This window comes from Gymnogyps californianus, chromosome 1 (assembly GCF_018139145.2).
Source record: "Gymnogyps californianus isolate 813 chromosome 1, ASM1813914v2, whole genome shotgun sequence".
NCBI lineage: Eukaryota > Metazoa > Chordata > Aves > Accipitriformes > Cathartidae > Gymnogyps > Gymnogyps californianus.
In genome coordinates, this window is record NC_059471.1 from 203,293,782 (window position 1) to 203,313,190 (window position 19,409).

The 19,409-nt window shown below is 40.7% G+C and overlaps 1 protein-coding gene across 4 annotated transcripts; it reads right to left on the reverse strand.

The window, feature by feature from the left end:
- Positions 1–29: 29 nt before the first annotated feature.
- On the reverse strand, positions 30–18,822 carry HBP1 (HMG-box transcription factor 1). 4 transcript variants are annotated; one of them, XM_050915279.1, is made up of 11 exons: positions 18,808–18,822; positions 14,238–14,430; positions 12,897–13,131; positions 11,863–11,995; positions 10,955–11,066; positions 10,717–10,829; positions 10,222–10,378; positions 9,518–9,662; positions 6,765–7,094; positions 2,799–2,940; positions 30–1,143 (listed from the first exon to the last, which is right to left on the reverse strand). In XM_050915279.1, exons 1-11 carry the CDS (start codon positions 18,820–18,822, stop codon positions 1,126–1,128), a joined length of 1,593 nt encoding a protein of 530 aa, XP_050771236.1. In that variant the 3' UTR covers positions 30–1,125. The 4 variants fall into 4 exon arrangements, with proteins under 4 accessions (XP_050771236.1, XP_050771240.1, XP_050771238.1 ...); XM_050915283.1 differs by lacking the exon at positions 18,808–18,822 and adding an exon at positions 18,498–18,575 and having other exon boundaries at positions 14,238–14,426; XM_050915281.1 differs by lacking the exon at positions 18,808–18,822 and adding an exon at positions 18,498–18,575.
- Positions 18,823–19,409: the final 587 nt, after the last annotated feature.

Below are 19,409 nucleotides of genomic sequence, written 5' to 3' on the forward strand. Positions count from 1 at the left end.
CTTCTTTATTTTATAAAATACGCAACACCAAATTTTAATGAATTTATTTGAAATAATATACAAGAATATAGTGTGCAAAAATCTTAGGGGCAACATCATGTAGACGTGTCATAAACTGAAATTTACAGTTGTGATTCTTAAAAAAAAAAAACCAGACGGCTGTTTAGTACATGAAAAGCCATGATTGTAAAAGTTCACAGCAGAAGCAATTGTAACCCTAATGCAGCTGCTCTAATTTTAGACAGTTGGAAGAAAAAAAAAAGTAAAGTGCAAGTGTTGCACGTATAGTTAAGTGCAAAGTTTGCCCCCACCATAAAGATGTCTTATGGCAAAATAAAATATTGTAGAATATGTGGCAAAGACAAAACACAGAGTTAAAACTATGATGGTGACGATATCAACAGCACCATTTTTCTTGAGAGAACGCTATTTATTCGTTTCATCCTGGCCTGGGCCATTGTTTCCACTGGAAATAACAGCTCTCCCTAGTGCCAGCTGGTGCAAAAATATCTCACTCGTGGATACAGATTTTATACGTGGCAACCCAAGCAGCAGCTCCCGTGCTACATTACACTACGCTCTCCATTTTCCCCATGTTCTGGTAACTTGTTGGCATCTGGGCAGGCTGGGAAGCTAGAGGCTGATAATGTATTTTGCCATTTCAGAAAATCCCAGGCCCCAGAATCGTAATTAATAATACAGTTGTGCAATACATATTAATCAGCAATAAGAATCAATGTATATAAACAGCTGTTACATATTTTAAAATTCCCCCTTTTGTACATTTTCTTTTAAAAATAAACATTTATACACGTCTCCTTCGCCTCTTTCTAAAGTACGTTAGCACCACAGGATATCCATTTTCAAGCCTATATTACCTGATACATATATGAAGTCTGGAAGAAAAATAAGGCAATTTGGTTTAAAATGTTGATAGTTTTAGCTTACTTAATGTTCTATTGTAAAAAGCAGATCTGCACTCATATTAGATCATTCCCGACTCGATGGTGCCAGTATTTTATGGTCACATAAAGTCACAACAAATAGTAAGACCTTGGTCTTGCATCTTCTTGCCATCAAGCAACAGCCATGTTGTAAATACAGAGTTAACAGGAAAATTCTGGCTTAATGCTGTTGTGAGCCCTGAGAAAAGAGAAGAGAAAACCAGGTTAGTGGTTACCAAGCAAAGGGGAAGCAGACATCTTAGATCTAGCAAACACTTGTTTTGAAGGCCACAAATACTTGTAATCATTGGTCAGTTATTCAGAAGAAAACAAAAGGCCAAACCAGATGATTTTAACCCGACCATCAAGACTTCTTTGTCACAGCCTGGAGTCCACCATCATTACTTGATAAGGTAACCAAGCTGCGAACAAAATTCTTGGTTCACTGTAATAAAACAATTAAAGAAGGTATTTCCTGCTGTAACGCTGAGGTAACAGGTTCTACAGATACTGTTACCTTGGCCTGAAGACCCTAAGGACAAGGAAAATCCTACTACAAGGCACGGTAAGAAAGCCATCCCTCTTACTAAGGCCAACCCATCACCGTTCCTCTCCGTTATACACAAACACCCCCTTGAAGTGAGTTCCTTGAAGCTCACAGGTGCACGTGTGAAGTGAACTTGATCTCACCATCCAATGCCTGAGACTGCAGTAGCGAAAAGCAGAATAAATAAATAGTATTATTTTAACTAAAGCCACAAGGAAATCTAACAGAAGCTGTCGCTGTTGATTAAAATAGAATACAGTGAACAGAAAAACAGCTTGTTCCCAGCAGCTGGGATTTGGTGAAACCTTCTGCAACAAGGGACTGAAAACTCAGCACCAAGTATGTACAGCAGTAAGAAGCAACTTAGTGCTGCAGCATTTCTTATTCAGTCTTAAGGCAACACTTGCATATGCTCTTGAGAAAGCAGCCTCATTTACACATAAAAGGAAAGGGGGTAGTTTGAGGATGAAATCTTAAACCTGTGAAGTCCACGCCACACTTAATGCTCCTACCCAGGCATAAAATGGCTGATGAAAGGACCTGGCGTTATGTGCACCTCAGTGGATCTTTCCTTCCAACCTACTCTTCTAGCCAAACATGCAGGTTGGCAGAATCTCCTTTTTTTGATGTTCTCTTTATATGATGTATTAGCTTGAAAACCCTTATCTTACCTAATACATCCACCACCTACTAATACATTGCTGCAGACTCTTAAATTGATGGCCTTCTACGAAGTGGAAAACCATTTATTTTGCTACAGAAGAAGTGTTATCTGTTATATTTATTTTACAATTAGAGTAATAAATGAAAGGGATTAATGGAAAAAAAATAATTTGCTCCCTCAATAACTTCATATATGCTGATATAAATTATGAGTAAAAAAAGATAGCAAATGGTAAAGAAAAAGCTTTTACTGAAGAAAAAGGAGACTGAATCACAACAGAGAAGGATTTTGTGAAAGTTTAAGTGTTTTTGAGGGGAATGGACAGATGTAGTTTAGGTACAACCTTATAAACTCAGTTACTTCAAACAAAAGGTCACGTGCCCTTCCTCAGCATTTCACAAGCACACTCACTTTCAGTCCAACAGAATTCATGGAACTCTCATAAAATATTCAGAGACGGACCCTCTCCTGACCTGCCTCCTGCCAACTGTCCAAAAGCAGGTTACACAACACAGGCGAGTAAAATGAAGGTTTGGACTACCAAGAAAGAAGTAGACAGCAGAGTTTATACTGAACAAAAACCACTGTAGCTACTGCATGAACACATTTAACTGTGTAATGAAAGACTGCTTCACAAACATACAGAATTTGTTCGTTTTCTTTTCCAACAGTCAGGATTTAAACGTTTCTGTTCTTCCGCCAAGGCCTTGGCTTCTAGTGTGTACATCCGTCTTTCTTCATTTTTCATTTTCTTCCACCTGTCACCGAGTATCACACTTATGGCTCTGCAAGATAAATGTTTACAGTACGGTCAGGACAGGGTGTTAAGAAATACCCTTATTTTTTTTCTTTTTTATCTCAGCACTTTAAAGAAGACAAAAGTTAAATGGGGAAATAATAAACACAGAAGAATCAACTGTATGTTTAAAAAAAAATTTTTTTAAACAATCATGTTTCTGATTATCTTCTCATACTTTTAACAGTTACACAGCTGAGACTTCTGTGTTAGCTGAGCACGGATCAATGCACATTCTAACATTTCACGGGGTGTACATTTGAATACACAGCAACTCACATAAACCAGCAAAATAGGGACGTTAAAAAAAACACCACCAAATGGTAACTCACATTTGTTTTGCTCTACTTCCGTATTAGAAGATCATATGACAGATTTGCTGAAAATATGTTCTCTAATAATTAGGGCAATGATCTGAATATGACCTCAGCCAAACCAATATTTGATTAACTGCAAATCCCCATGTCTATCTAATAGATGTGTGTAGCTTCCTCCACCTTTAATCCATACTGGGCGGAACACACTGCTAAGTTCCCGTTCCTATGCAAAAGGAACCATTTGTTCTAACACACCTATCATCATTTCCAGAAGCTGAATGAATTGCCTTCCTACTCCTTATGAACTTGATGTCTTTTGGACAGTATTTCCCCATATTATCATGCCATATTGCTTAACTGCACTCCCAAATGTTGGATCAATATTCCATTAAAGCTTTAACTCCATCCTTTAGCTGGAAAAAAAATCTCTAAACAACAGCTCTTTTATCAATGACAATTACTAAAACTACCGAGTAGTTATGCTTTGGCTTCACATTACAGTGAAGAAAGTTCTACGACCAGCTTTAAGAAAAAGGTGTATACAACTGGAGTACTTTGCTTTATCGTATTAAAAAGCTCCTTGCTGGCAGCAAAGCTATTCATAGACTAACAATCAAGAAGAACACAGTGTCCTCAACCATTTCCACAGCATTTCACATACAGCAACTCTGAAAGCTTTTCTGCACCATACCAAGAAAATGGATTTTAATCCTGCAAGACCATGTAGTACCGTTCAGGCTTCCACGAGCTGCAGAGCACTTGGCAAGCACAGCAAGAACTCCACTGGGGCTGCCGTTACGCCTCTGCTGTCACATGCTCTGGTGACTCCCTAGAGCAAACGCCTCAAGCTGCAACCAGATCCCATCAACATCAAATCCATTTGCACACCCTGTCTCTTTGGCAATGGAATTTCTGGTTTTCTATCCAAATTGAGAACCTGTATCTTTGGTCTGTCATCAGAAGTAAACACACTCCAGTTTAAATAGCAGATTTTTCAGGTTTTGGCAGTATCCACAGGCAAATCAACAGCACCAGAAACCTGTCTGGTTTTGGTCACCAGTTTGGAAAGAACATGGTGACCCAGAGAGCGCAGGCTTGCTGAAAAAGCCATTGCATTTCCAAATAAAAATGCACTATGAAATCCTTGTATTTCAAATGCAAAAATATGTATTTTATACCTCCAGAGAAAAAACTGCACTGAGACACTGAAAGTGAGTACAGATCTGTATGTTTCAAAAAGCCTGAAAAATCTGATGCAGAGACAAGAGCTCCATTTCTCCAAAGAAACAGTTCTATGAGCAAACCATTGAGACTGAAAAAAGATGTGTACAGAGAAATTTCCTGACATAACATAGACCCTAGTTCTCCTGACCAGAAACAAATAAAAAAAAAACCTGACCCTACTGCATCACTGCCTTAGGTGCCCTTCACCTCATCAGAACTTCGCAGTGCTCTGTACACTGCCTTTGTCCTCTTAAAATGCTGGTAAGATACCTGACAACATTTTAGCGACAGACTGATGTGCAAGATGCAATCCCTTATACTGCAGTTAATTCAAAAGAAATTGTCGAACAGTAATTGAGAATGCCTCAAGTTTACTCAGTAATTATGTTCAGCATGAACAAATGCTGTTAATAGTTTAGGTGATTTTGTTCATCTTTAGAATGTACACTACTCAAATTATTCAAGTATTTCTGAACACACAATCAACTATGGTTACAGTGAGAATATCTAGAAAAGAAACAAGTGCTACCCTAACACCAGTTTCCCAAGTACGGTCCACAGCATTTTTAAGTACCATGTGAATTTTGACTTGCGTGTTGAATGTTTACAGCTCACTACCTTGTTGACATGGCTTGAGCTACTTTGTCTCGGAACAGACCATTTAACTCGGAATACCTCAAGTTCTGTCCTTTCTTAGGTGTGTAAGAAAAATAAAGTAACTGTGGCAAAGGTAAGACCTCCAGAGTACAGAAATGGGTACATGTAACCAACCGCAGATCTACTCTGTAATTGAAAATGACACATACTTACATTTACAAAACACGAGAGTTGCCTCTGAACAGCTACTTAATAAATGCCCCAGCAACACTTAAGCAACAGTAGCTGAATGCCTATAAAATCAATTATCAGTAACTCTTACGATTTCTTCTGTACTCTATTTTATAGATGCCAAGAAACCGCATCCAAATGCACTGCCTTCCAAACGGGACACTGAGCAGGGCACTCTGAAGCTTACTTGTAACTTTGTCATCACTTTCCTTCAAGGTAAACCTGCTCACTGAAATATTCAACTTATTTTCACATCCATCCAGCTGCAGCTCCAGTTCACTGCATCCGTTTGAAATCAGCATTTTAAATTAAATATATAACCATCATAAACTTTCCTAGCTGACATTCTGTTTGATTTCTCACTGATAGCCGCAATGAATTTGAAGGCAGCATATCTGCTTCACTGAAATTACTATAAACATTGCAGAACATCATTGCCAGGACACACAAGACTGGCTGGGATTTAAGGATGGGTTATTTGTACGGTAGGATTTTATTTCTCAACACCAGTTACAGCCTCCTTACTACTAGAACATTATAAAATAGCCAAAACCCTCTCAAAGCCCTGTCACCTTTAGTTTTTAGCAGATTTAGTATTAGAATTTTTATGTGACACTGCAATTTTTACAGTAACAGTTTTTGTAACATTGTATACATAAAAAATCTCATTATATGATCAGTGCATGTTCATGAGTTTTAGTTATATCTACATATGCACAATTAGCACAAAATATTATGATTATTTAAAACACATATAATGGAGATCTTTATAAAAAATGTTTAGACATGAACGTGCACACAGATAAAAACAGAAGAACAAACCAATAAAGAACCCTCCCCCAAACACATGGTCATACCACTCTTCCTGCAAATTTCAGCAGATTGTTGAATGCCTTTAGGACAAGCAAAATTTGGCAATGTACTGTTTGGATTAAGATCTTTCAGATATCCTAACAATCAGTACTCCATTATTCAATATGATATACAGTCTGAGAATAAATGAAGGTAACTTCACTGAACAATTAGCAATATTATGTCGACTTAATTAGAAGAACCAGAAATTCCCTTTTTCCATTGCAACACACAAGCAGACAGCCTGGTACTTTTTCCCCATGAACATTTCTCATCAGTGTAAACAAAGACTGTTGTGTATTTGTGACTCTCCCGGTGCACATACATACATATGTCTGTTGCTTTACCCAAATGCTTTCTCAAAAGGCAAGTTTGCCAAAAATGGCTTGTGTCAAATTCACTGAGTACTGTAAATATTTAAAGTCCGCCCATACATTAAGCTTTGTGTCACCATCTTTCAAAACTTGTTCTTGAAACAATATACACACATTTTATTTCAAATGCAAAATTTAGTCCACTTAAATTCAAAGGTAGGACACAGATATTCTGCTAGCTCACCAGTAATAACAAAACTACAGTTTTATACCATTACCTGTTGTCTTTCCCTGGATACATCTGAGTATATTCAACTCTGTATTTTTTGGCAAAAAGCATGAAGGCATTCATTGGTCTTTTGCACTTGTTTGGAGAAGTGGCACTCACAGTACTTGCAGTCCCTGAGCTGTGGCTTTTGCCAGCTTTGCTGTACAAAGAATTGGAGGAAAGATGTGATGATGCAGTAGACGCACAGTTTTTACTACTGCATTCTGATCTCTCAGCATCTTGATTGTTTGATCCTCCACAAGATAGAGAAGCGCGACGCTGGCGAGCCATGCTGCTTAGCACATAAACTGCAGAGGAATCCATTGGTGTAAAATCGTAACTACAAGAAAAAGACATATCATAAAATTATCAAGTAATTTTCATGTAAAATCCCTAAATAGCTGTTCACTCTTCGTCTGTACTACATTTCTAGTATTCTGGCCTCTTTTGTATAACATAATGATTTTTGTTTGATGCAGATGTCAGCGTGAAAAAAAAAACAAAACAAAACTTTGGCAGATGAATTAATAGTTTTTCCAATGGGATGGCGGACTGCAGCTTTGCAAGATCTGCTGTGTAGTATCAAATCCCCAGCTGTATATCAATTAATTATACACTGTCTTCAAATTTCATTCTCTTTTGAAATAAGCTTCTTTCTGCTTCTGTCCTTACCATAAATCAAATCTGGTCAGTGATTGATAGGTACTGAAAAGGACACTGATGTGGGAAGAATATGCTTTGAGTTCACTTGCAAATATATATTAATTACAAATATGAAACCACTATATTAAAATAAATTGTATTATATACACTATCGTACAAATAACTTCTCTAGGCAGTTAAATACATGTTATTTTACAGACAAACCTTCCACTGAGATTAAAAACTTGTTTAAAGACCCATGATGGTGCATAATATTTGATTCAAAGCTGACAAATGTCTGCCCTCTAGTGACAAAAATGTGAGATTCCTCGATATTTTAAGGTATTTCAACAGCTTAGATGAGTTGTTTCCATACAATTTAGACCTCCAAATACTATAACCTGTTGTCATTTTATTGACCAACAACTACAATTAATCTCTAACCACTACAGAAGAAGTTTAATTCCACAGACTATTTGTTATCATCTCCAGGTGTGTGCAGATCAGTCTGGGAACCACAGGCTATACTGTCTTTACCATGCTATATAGGGAAAACACACTTGTAAAGGTGCCACCCGATCACACATCTAAAACACTAAGTTACCACCACAAAATAAACATAAAATGTATGTAACTCTAAGGCTCCGCTCACCCACTGCTCAATATGGCTATAGTTGCATAACTTATGGCAAAAATAAAGGCTTTGAAGAGCTTTTTTCTGAACACAAAGTAGAACTACTAGCAAGGAAACGCTGCAAGTGGTAGTCCAGCCCCCATCTGCAAAGGCAGCTCCTTTCTGTGGCACGGAACCAAAAGCAAGGGAGGAGCCTGAAGGGTTGCCTCCCAAATCCCTTAGAAAAGCAAAAAGCAACAAAGAAGGGATAATGCTGACAACCTTGCAGGCAAGTTCACAAGATAATGAGAAAGGACCTCTCTGTTCTACAAACAGTCCAGCACCCTTCCTGTTCCTAATCTCCTTCCCGTAACACAGCAACAGGATTTTGTTTTTTAATTCTTCTGTCCTGTTAACCACAGCTGCTGCTGCACGCTCCTTTCTCAGTGACTTACTCCCTTCTGCCCAGAGAGACAAGGAATTTGAAGTGTCCAGGCAGTATTCAGCTGAGCTGCAGGATGAATAAGGAGCCACAAGCCCAATTCCTTCAGTGAGATGTAAACAGAATGATTCTAACAGCTCTCTACATATGCAGTTCAGAACAGGAGTTAGTAAGAAGAAAAAAAACCAGACAACAAATGAGTGAAGACAAGCAATTTGAACTCACTCTCTATGCCAGACTGAAATCATACAAAAGCTCCTAGGGCTTGAACTGCAAACTGCATTTTAAATTCTTTTTTTCTATTGTAAAAAACCAAAAAGCAACTGGACTAAGAACAGATGCTAAAAAGGAGCTAACACCATAGGAGAAGATGGATTCTACTTAACCTAGAAATCTCAAAACAGTATGGAAAAATCTTTAATGAGTAATGCTATTTCTTTAGAATCTTAGAATAATTTACGTTGGACAGGACCTCTGAAGGTTATCTGGTTGAACCTCTTGCTCAAAGCAAGGCAAACCTCAAAGTTAATCAAACTTTGAAGTTAGGTAAGTTTGATATATTAGAAAAGAATCACAAAAAGCAGAATACACAAAAATAGTAAGAACTAATTATGAAAGTACTGTATTCTAAAGCCATAGCACATGCACTGATTACTAAGAAACTACTCAGATAATTCAGATACATAGCCGCATATGAAGCACAAGTTAATAGCTGGCAGACACAGTATTGTAGAAAAACTGTACTAGGTTTCTCAAACATAACCCACTTTACCTGAAGAATTTACACAGATAATATATATATTTTTACTGCTTTACCTAATCTGGCTTAAACTATCATAAAAAGGGGTTGAAAAGTTATTTCACTCCAAGGTATTACTTTGCAGTTTAGCAGAGCACATAATTACACAGCTTTCCTAGTATTCAGTCTTCATTTTTCCCGCTCATTTATCTTGTATTACCAAAAGTATTCTCTCTTTGCTCTACATAATGCTTCAAATTCTTGTAGACTTAAGGTGCCTACTCATTAAATACAAGAACCACTGAGGCCACTTTATCCAAAAATTACCTTTTAAATGTATCAAAAACACCTGAATCATCAAAGTTAATGGCATCAGGGTGTCCAGGAGGTAGACACAGATCTCCAAGATGCATTTCACAGCATGGAATGCCATGCTGTACCACAGTCAAGCTTGGATAAAAAGATGACCAACCTGAAGTGGTAAAGAGTTAAATTAGACAAACGGCCAGACAATCTCTCTAGCTCTTAACTGGAGCAATCCTATATCTCTAAATGATATCATTTTATAAGAGTGTTCTCATGTAGTTTCTTTCACCCAAAAGAAAAATCAGAAACACTTACTCAGGGAATTCTTACTGCAAATAGTTTTTTTTTATCTCAAGCAAAATCGCATTCTAGCAAAAAAAGTAATCAAAATCTGGAAACTTTTATCATCAGAAGTTTCATGTTTAACAAGTGAGAAAAGCCTCCGTTATTTGCAACTTTCCTCTCTCCCCCCAATTTTTCTGCTTTCCTCAGCTCCATTTATATACTTGATCAAATCTTTCCTTAAGAGCTACACAGTATTTCTGTAGCTTTATAGCTTTACAGTTTTGTTTGTTCAAATTCTGGATTTCTTTACAAAGACAGTAAATTGATTCTACAACACCGCTTTTATCAATTTCTTGAGCAACACGGGACGCCAATAAAATCTGCATCCACTTCTAAGAATGTTTTAATATACAACCAAGTATACTTGTAGTATTTCATACCTTTATTTTTAACATAAAAAGGATGATCGAGTCTGCATTCTACTGTAAGCAAGCCATCTTCCACTGTGCCAGGATCAAAAGTCAGCTTCAGCACTGACTCACCAAGGGAAACGCTTTCTTCATGAGAAATCAACTTCAAACCATCAGAACCATAGCCCTGTAAACATACATACAATTCAAAATTTTTCCCCCAAGAAAAGCATATACCCGTGTATACTATAGGTGTATATTCATCATCTTACGTTATATTAAAGACTACCAACTTTCTAAGTGCTCTTGCTAGAAATTAATAGACAATGTATCATTCAAAACACACCTAAATTAATTCAGTTCAGTTGTTTTATAGCAAGATACTCAAATAGTAGAGTGATCAGCTCTAGACAAGTTTAGTATAAACCTGTCTTCCTGAGACAGTAATTAAAGGCACAGGGATAACATAAGAAACTAAGTATTTGCTACAGGTGTTGAAATGAATTTATTAGAACTAGCAGCTACCTTGTAAGGACTCACTGGGAGATTTTCCTCTTTTCCACAGCTTTCAGATCTTGCAAAATCTTCAACATCCTGCCATTCTTTATTGCGTCCTTTATGGAAGCACAAACGAGAGCCTAATAAATTTTTTTCAAGAAAAAAAAGAAAAAAAGATTAGTGTTATGTAAAAAAGTCTGTGTTACAAAAAAAAAAAATAGACAAGACAAAACAAATACTTATTCAATGATACATGTTATTTTACCTTTTAGAAAACAATGCCAAACAGTTGAGGGCCAGGAATGGCACCATCCTAAATCATCATCATCTGAAAGTGATGACATGCAGAAAATGCCAGATTCTGATTCACTATTCGCCTATTAAAAAAAGCAAAATGGTGTTGATATCTTACTGCGGAATATTTTAGGGCTGGTCTTATACGTCTTGAGACACATTCTCTAATTTGCATCTGTGTCATCATTCTGCCTTAAATACTAATAGGAATGTAACATGAAGACAAAGATTCAAGGAATGCAGTAAATGTGAATGGAGTATTTTAATTTTCTTTTCTTGAAGTGTGCCATCCTGAAATTTTTGGGTTTCATCCTCTGAGGTTCATTTTGCACCTATGGATTATCTTATGCTTAGGTACAAGCATTTTACAAGCTATCATTCCTTGGTCATCCACAGAACCACTCAAAGCACATGTTACTCTACAGTCAAATTACTGGAAAGCTGTAGGGCCAAGTTGGTTCTAGATAAATCACTGGGAAAAACTCAATGTCTCTAACAGACAAGTTTCAGACACAAATACACAGGAAAGGGAGAAGCAGGACTGACAGTTTTTACGTGTCTAAAAGGAGATGGTTCCGTGTTTCCTTTTCGAGACAGCAAACAAGTTAATACAATTTTTTAAAGCTTGCTATAGAAGGAACTACAAGAGAAGCAGAGCTTTCTTAGAATGTGGTATCTTCACAAAAATGTGGACTCTATGATGTAGCACTACAAGCCTACTGTGTTTGGTAAAAAGAAAAGTAACAGAAAATCTAGCTTAAATAGAAGTGGTATTAGAACTAAACAGATGATTTTTTAGAACTATTTTCTCTTTTCAAACAGCTTAACCCATTACTCATGCATCTTTATTTATTTTAGAAATGTTTCAGAACAACTCACCCTTTCATGTCTGACTGGTGTTTCATCCAAATCATTCTTGGAGAAGTTAGGATCATTCTTTGAGGATCCTGGTGGAGGACGTGCATAGGAATGTAAACTTTTGCTTGTAGCTATTATGTGAACAGGAGATGATCTACAATAGAAAAATGTATTTTAAAATATCTCAGATTAAGACAACACAAGACTTAGCTGCCATTACTCTAAAATGCATTTAACAAACACTTCTGTTTGCATGAGCTGAATACCAAATAAACTTCCCACACACCAATATTCAAATGGGATGATTAAAGGGTGCAAGCTCAGGCAAAGGGAGTATTTAGCATAACTCCTGCATAGCTTCCATATACCACCCAAATGACAGTACTACCTCCACATCGGCATCTCCTTGTCACAATGCTGAAGTTTTTACAAATATCTTGAAGTGAATGCCCCATTCTTAGAGTACATAAAGACATCTGCTCTGTCCTAATGATTAAATCCCAGCTGCATTACTGTTAACAGTACTGCATTTAATTTTCTTATTATAATCCTAAGACCAAAGCCGTACAATAAAAGGTGAAGCACAGAAATTTCTAAGATCCCACATTGCTTCTCACAGCCTTATGGAATTTACAGATCACAAATCTGAAATAGTATAGACAAAAAATACATTGCATTAGGTTTCCAATTAGCTCTTTTAAAAAAAATCTGAAGTCAGTGCACTAGTAAGTATTGAGAATTTAACGTAACAAATTCATCTTAATTTTTCATCTGCTGCTTCACATGAGGTAAATGCCCATCATTTCTGAGCCTTCTGTGGTTAGGCAATGTCCTTATACCATCCTACCTCGTTCATGGCTGGCAATTAAGCAGCTTTTGCAACAGGCTCTGAAACAAGTCCTGTGCAATCTTCCACAGAAGAATAAAGTTACCATATAGAAAGATCAAAAATAGGCCTCCAGTTCAAAGTCAGAGGGCGTGAAGAATGAAGGAAATGTTTCTGGAGACATAATATTACGAATCTTAGAGTTTAAAATTGAAATTAATGTCCGTACCTGTTATAAAAAGAGCACTGCATCAAAGGACTCTGAGGACTTGTGGCTATATTTGCTAATTCTGTCAACCAGTTCACCCCATTCTCACAAGAATAAGCATTTTCTGAATTGCTGTCTGAGGTATGTTGGTTCCACGAAGGCCTTGAACATTCCTGATGTGAAACGTCAGCACCAAGCTGAAAAAGTGCAGGTGGGGTAGAATCCGTCTGCACAGCCTGTAGTTCAGGAAGATCATCTACGAACAAATGCACAAATTACCATAATTATACCCACTGATAAATTCTAGGTGACACCAAATCTTGCAAATACAAAAGGAACCACAATGAAGTAACTAATTTTATTTTCTCATATCACAATTACCAACATTCCACAAACCATATTCATAATACTGACAAAATGGCCACAGAAATAATCACATCTCTAGTCTATTATACATTCATATAAGCAATTTAAGACAAACGTTAAGTAACTAGATAAAAATGTAGTTCTGGTTTTAAAGTTTTTACTAGACTGACTGGTTTACACAGAATTGCACTGCAGAATTATGCAAAAGTAGCAACATGCTTCACTAAAATACTAAAACATTCAACAAAAAGCAACTGAATTAATCTGTCCTAGCAGGTGTGACACTAAAAATGATCAACATCAGGGGCTGTACAAGGTAAAAGTCTTCCATGTTTCCACCAGGGAACTGGAATTAAATAACTCAGAAGTCATGAAAGCTAGGTATACAGCCTGGTAGTGGTGAATTCCTATCAATAATCTACACATTTCACGTTATATAGAATAGCAGAAGAGAGCCCAGCTTGTTAACAGAAGTCTGTGTAACATGCTCTTGTAACTAAGTATTGTTATTCTTAATCACTCCATGACTTCAATTAAATGTCTTAATATTTCATTGATTAGATCAATACTTCCTAATGTACATGTTATTTTTCTCCAACATATAAGAACTGAAGTTAAATGTTCCTCTAGCCCAGAATCTCTATTTGCAGCTGACCTAAAGCAGCATAATTTCCCTTTAGGAGGAGCTCTTGAGCTTTCTGTTTGTTATTCTTGTGCCAAAAAAAGCTGCTCTGGAGATTAGGAGCAGAAATTTGTAGCTGTGAGTTCAAGAACACATTTAAGTCAACAGGCTAGCGTGTCAGAACTAGGAATGGGTTAAAGGGAAAAGTAACTGCAAAATAAGACCTTCAGATGTCCCAATTCACTGTCACATTCCCTGCCCTACTTAAGTTAAAAATCAGCAATCTCATTCAGTCAGCTTCCAGTAATTTCACTATAGGAAAACTATAACAAACTTCAGAATTTGGCTGCTTCTTAAAAAGTCACGTTATTTACCAAGTTCCATGTGTTCATCACAGGATGCATATCCAGGAGAAGAGGGCAGGTTTTCATTACACTTCAGCAACTCCAGTGACTCATTCATCCCTGAAGTTCTCTTGTCCACTACCAGAAGGAGTTTCTGAACTGCATTAGGCATTTGATTTGTCTTCACTTCCCACACCATGTTAGGATGCTCCAAAGTATCTGACTTTAAAGAGACAGAGGTTAAAAATTTGTATACACATAAACTGTTTTAAGTTGCATCTGACAGGCTACTTCATTACCAGAACCCTAAATCCTTCATAATCTGTTGAGAATCACAGCGTAACTTAGCTTGAAAGGGACCTCTAGAGATGATCTGGTACAATCCCTGCAGAAAGCAGAGCCAACTCTGAAGTCAGATGAGGCTGACTGGGGCCCTGGCCACTCGAGTGTCTAGTGTCTTGAAGGATGGAGATTCCCTGACACTTCTCAGGAACCTGTTCCAGTGACCACTCTTGCTGTAAAGAAGATGTTCCTTATGTGAAGTTTGAACTTCCTTTGCCACAGCCTGTGCCCATTGCCTCCAAGAGTCTGTGGTCATCTCCCCAACCACCACTCAAGTCAAGGTAAACAACATTCACTTGGTACCCTGAGCCACGCATCCCATCACAGAAGGCAATGAGGTGGGTCAGACAAGATTTGCCTTTGGTTAATCCATCCTGGCTATTTCCAGTCACCTTCTTGCCTTCTAAGAGCCAAGATATGGCTGTCAGGAGGATCTGCTCCACAATCTTCCTGCAGGCTAAGGTTAGGCTGACCAGCCTGTAGTTTCCCCACACCCTCCTCCTTGAAGCCAGGTGTGACATTTTCTTTTTTCCAGTTATAGGGAGCCCTCCCACGACCAAATCCACTGCCTTTTGGAGACCATCCTCACAATGACACTGGCCAGCTCCCCCTGACACATCCCATCCGGTCTCACTGACCCGTATGTGGCTGGCTCACAGAACTGGCCTGCCCCTAACTTGCTCTTCCTCTACTGTAGACAGAGAAGTATCTCGCTCTGTCAGATGCGTGTTGCTAGGCCCAGGGACTCAAGGAACCTGGAAACAGGCCTTGCAAATAAAGACCAAAGCAAAGACGATGTCGTTCTCAACCTTTTGACATCAGGTCTCTTACGCCATTTAGCATCAGGCCCATGTTTTCCCCAGTTGCCCTTTCACCATTGGTGTATCTGCAGAAGCTTTTTTCACCGCCCTTCATATCCCTTGCTATCTCAACTCTAGGTATAGTCTCAAACACATTTGACTGCTAACATCCTTAACTGTGTTGTAAATGGAAAGAAAAAGAAGCCTCTACTAGGAGATTTCACTACAGTTTCATCTCCCCAAATCCCAGTACTGTAACATTTATACCAAAAGAAATACTTTAGATCGTCTTCTGCAGTCAGAGAACTGTGCGATTATTCTACACAACCACTGCCTCTAAAGGCTGGAAAATAAAGGTTATTCCATCTTTACTAATCTGGTTATCTACTGTTTTTTTCAGATGATGATGAATTAAAGCTACCATAACATGATTACCTTGTACTTTAATGAAGTGTCATTGAAAAAGTAATCATGAGTCCCTCAGAAAAGAGCAGAAAACACAGCTTAGTAAGAAGAAAATCTGAAGTCTACCACATGCAGGTCCACTAAGTAAGCTATCGTGCACATTAGAGAAATACAAACAATAGCTAAAAACAGCCTAGTATTTTCATATGAAACAGTAAGCCTATAATCCTAGAAGTTCCCTTAGTGTAATGCATAAAAAGCCATCTGATAACAATTATAAAAAAACCCAGCTTTACTTTAATATACAGTTAAAGGGTATTGTGTGTATACAGCCAACAGTAACAATATTCCACGTTTTTACTCATTCTGTGAATTTGTTTCATTCATTTTGCAGCTTGTCCTGTACATAATATAGTTCAGACATAACCCTTTGAATTACATACTGGCCCTACCAGAAGAGGCCTGACCTAAGCAGTACATTTTTTTTTTTTACTGGAAAATTTATAACCTTCTCATCTCCTGATCTTTCACATACATGCAAAATTTACATAAACTTGCATTCCAAACATAAAAAGATGCTTAATTCTACCCAAATGGCACTACTACAAAAGCCACAACAGTGTAATTCTGATTTTAAGGAGGTGGAGAGGGAAGGTAAGAGAAATGAGAACATACAATCAAATAAACTATCAATGGCACGTATATTTCGCCTCTAAGCAGCATCTTTAATGCAAATTGTTTCTCTGTCATCCATGAGGGACAGCAGAATTACAGAACACCACAAGAGCAGAAAGCTCAGTCATTTCTGAACAGAAAAATCAGACCTCAGTAGTACAGGTCAGGACCTTGATGATTATCTCCAAGTAATCAACTCTGAAAAGCCACTCCTTGTTTTTCTGGCCTGTCTACGTCCTTCCTTTCCCCCCTTCTGCCTTGTTTTTCCCTCTATTTTTTCTCTCTTCCTTTCCCATTTTCCTGCCAAAATGAACGAGCCAACTTATTTTGGGAATGTTACCTTCTCCTTGCTTCCTGCCAGCTGCCAAGATTTGAAAGTACCTCTCCTGGTATCCCAACACACTGAAGGTCAGAGATAAGGTACAGATACGACACACTAGTCTGACAAGAAAGATACTTGTTTGAGAAATGAATTGTTCTTCCAAGTCACAAGAACTTCTCTAAACCAAAGTCACCTGTGTACAAAAGCGGAAAAATCTCTAACAAATGAATTAAAAACAAAAAAAGTGCCCAACTTTACTTTTCAATTTTCTTATTCTACTTGATTAAAGCCTGCTTTGGACATCACGTGCTTCTGTTGTCCCCAGCCTTTCAATGTTTTGGAACATTAAGGGGAATGGTCATTAATAAGCTTGTAAAGATTTTTTTTTTTTTTAATTCAACTTCACGTTCAAAACTTGTTGTGACAGATGTTTTCTAGAAGTATGCTTCACAGGACTATAATTACTGCCATTTTCTTTAAAGGCTAAATGAATTTATTTATGTATTTGTGCTTTAAAATAAGTCAATTTGTCACGCTAAAACAAATGGCAATATTAACAAAGAGCTTATTAATTAAACCATGTCTATTTTTGAAGGACAAAAATAAATTCAGGACAAAAGTAAATAAAGACTGTGGCTGAGAAGGGGTTCAGCAGGAACTGGGCAGCATCCACCCAAACCGCACTGTGCAGGAATGCCTGGGTGGAAGTGCTTCCCGTGGTTTTTGCCTTCTTTCCCCCAACCTACCGCCGAAGTCTCAGGCAAGGTCTATGCCTGCAGCAATTCACTGGATGGAGTTTAGTATGGAGAACAGCTTCTCCAAGCAAAACACAACATACTGGCAAGACTGGATCTACACCAGGGACTTTTATTGGCACGGCTGCCTGATCACAGCTCCTCGCTCCACATCCCCGACTCGCACAGCTGTGCCAGAAAAACGCTGCAGAGGCACAGCCTCGGAGGAGCACAGAACATGATTCACGATGTTTTTGCAAAGACGGCCTTGTAGCATTACACAGGCCGAACCGTAGCTTCTACCCAACTCCATCGGATGTCTTCCCCCCCCAGGAGGGCCGCGGAGGAGGCACTGCCCTCCCCGCACCATGTAAACGCCCGCCGCAGAACAAACATTACTTTAGTTACATAAGGAAGATATTTACAGCTGAATTAAAGGCGCGTGAGCACGCATCAGTATGTGACCCGCGGGCGACGGACGCGGGCGGCCGGCCGGAGGGGAGCCCCATCCCCTGCCAGAGCCTCTTCCATTGGGCCCCCCCGCCGCCGGGTAGCCCCCGGGCCCGCAGCCGCCCCGCGGCTGTGCCGAGGCCGCGCCCGGGAGCGCGCTCCCCCCCCCTACCCCCCCGCCCACACTCACACACACACACACGCCCGTCATGTGATCCCCGCCTGGACGCTGCCCTTGTTTATAAACTTCTGCCGGCACCGCGCATGCGCGCAAGGCCCCATTCATTCAGAACTGCGTAACAGCTCGGCCCGGCCGGGGGGGAGGCGGCGGGGGCGCCCCCCCCTCCCGCCCCGCGCGCTCCCGGAGCCCGCCGCCCGCCGTTACCCCCCCGGCGGGGCCGCCCACTGTGCCGGCGCGGCTCTCACCTGGCTCCGAGTTCGCCCCCCCGCCCCCCCCCCCCGCTTCCCCAAACAGCCGCTGCTTTTCGCGGCGGGGCAGGGCGGCCTCGCTCCGACAGACCGGGGCAGGCGGGCGCTCCCCGGGGAAAAAAAGGGGGCTCACCCGCTCTACTTCGCTTGCTTTCGCGGCCTGGCGCTGCAGCTAAAGGGCCCCAAGGGGGGCCGGCGCCCCCGCGCACCCCGCGGGTTTCAGCTCAGCGGTGCGAGAGGGTGGCGGCTCCGCCGGGCCGGCGAGGGAAGGCGCCCAGTAAACAATGTCCGAGCTCCCGCCGCCGCCGCCAAAAGCCAGCACCCAACGGCCTCCTCGGCCTGCGGCCGTCGCCGCTCCCCTCCGGCCCGGCGGACCCCGTCCGTCCCCTGCCGGGGCCTCGCAGCCCCCCAAAAGCAGCAGCTCCAAACTTTGTAGCACTTACCAAACCCGTCGCCATTACCAAATTCCCCTCGGCTCCCCCCCCGCCCCCCGCCTTCTCCCCACACCGGAGTCCCGCCAGAGCCTGGCGGAGCCCGGTCCCCGAGTGGTCGAAGACGACGTTGCTCAAGCCGCAGCCGCTTCCTATTGGCTGCCTGGCCTGCCTATCAGGAATCCACCCGGAGGGCGGACATGTTTTGACTCTCCTGCGCAGCGGATTGCACCGCGTTGCACATCAATCACCCCCAGACAGCGCCCCGATTGGCCAATGCCTCCGCTGGCTCGCGGAGGGGCATTCTGGGAGCTGTAGTCTTCGCCGCCGCCACCGCCTGCCAACTTGGACGCGATAAGACGACAGCCCCCAGGATGCCCCGCGCGGCGCTCGGCTGATAGTAAACAAGAGTCATAGGGACACGTGTACCCGCGCCTCCGGCCGCCCCGGCCCGCAGCCGGCCGCCGGGGCCTGGGCTGCGGGGGCCGGGCGGCGGCGGCGGCGAGGCTGGCCGCCAGTCAGGGCCCCCCCCCCACCCCGCAGCAAACCCGGGCGCAGAGAGGCGCTGCCTGACCTGGTGCTGCCGCGGGGGAGGCAGCGGAGGAGCGGCCTGC

Bases quoted from the DNA above. Each gene is read 5' to 3' on its own strand.
- HBP1 (XM_050915279.1), bottom strand. The intron at 13,132-14,237 runs GTAAATAACGTG...ATTTGTTCGTAG, and splicing joins TGATGAACACATGGAACTTG to ATGATCTTCCTGAACTACAG. The intron at 10,379-10,716 runs GTAGCTGCTAGT...GTATGTTTACAG, and splicing joins TCCCAGTGAGTCCTTACAAG to GGCTATGGTTCTGATGGTTT.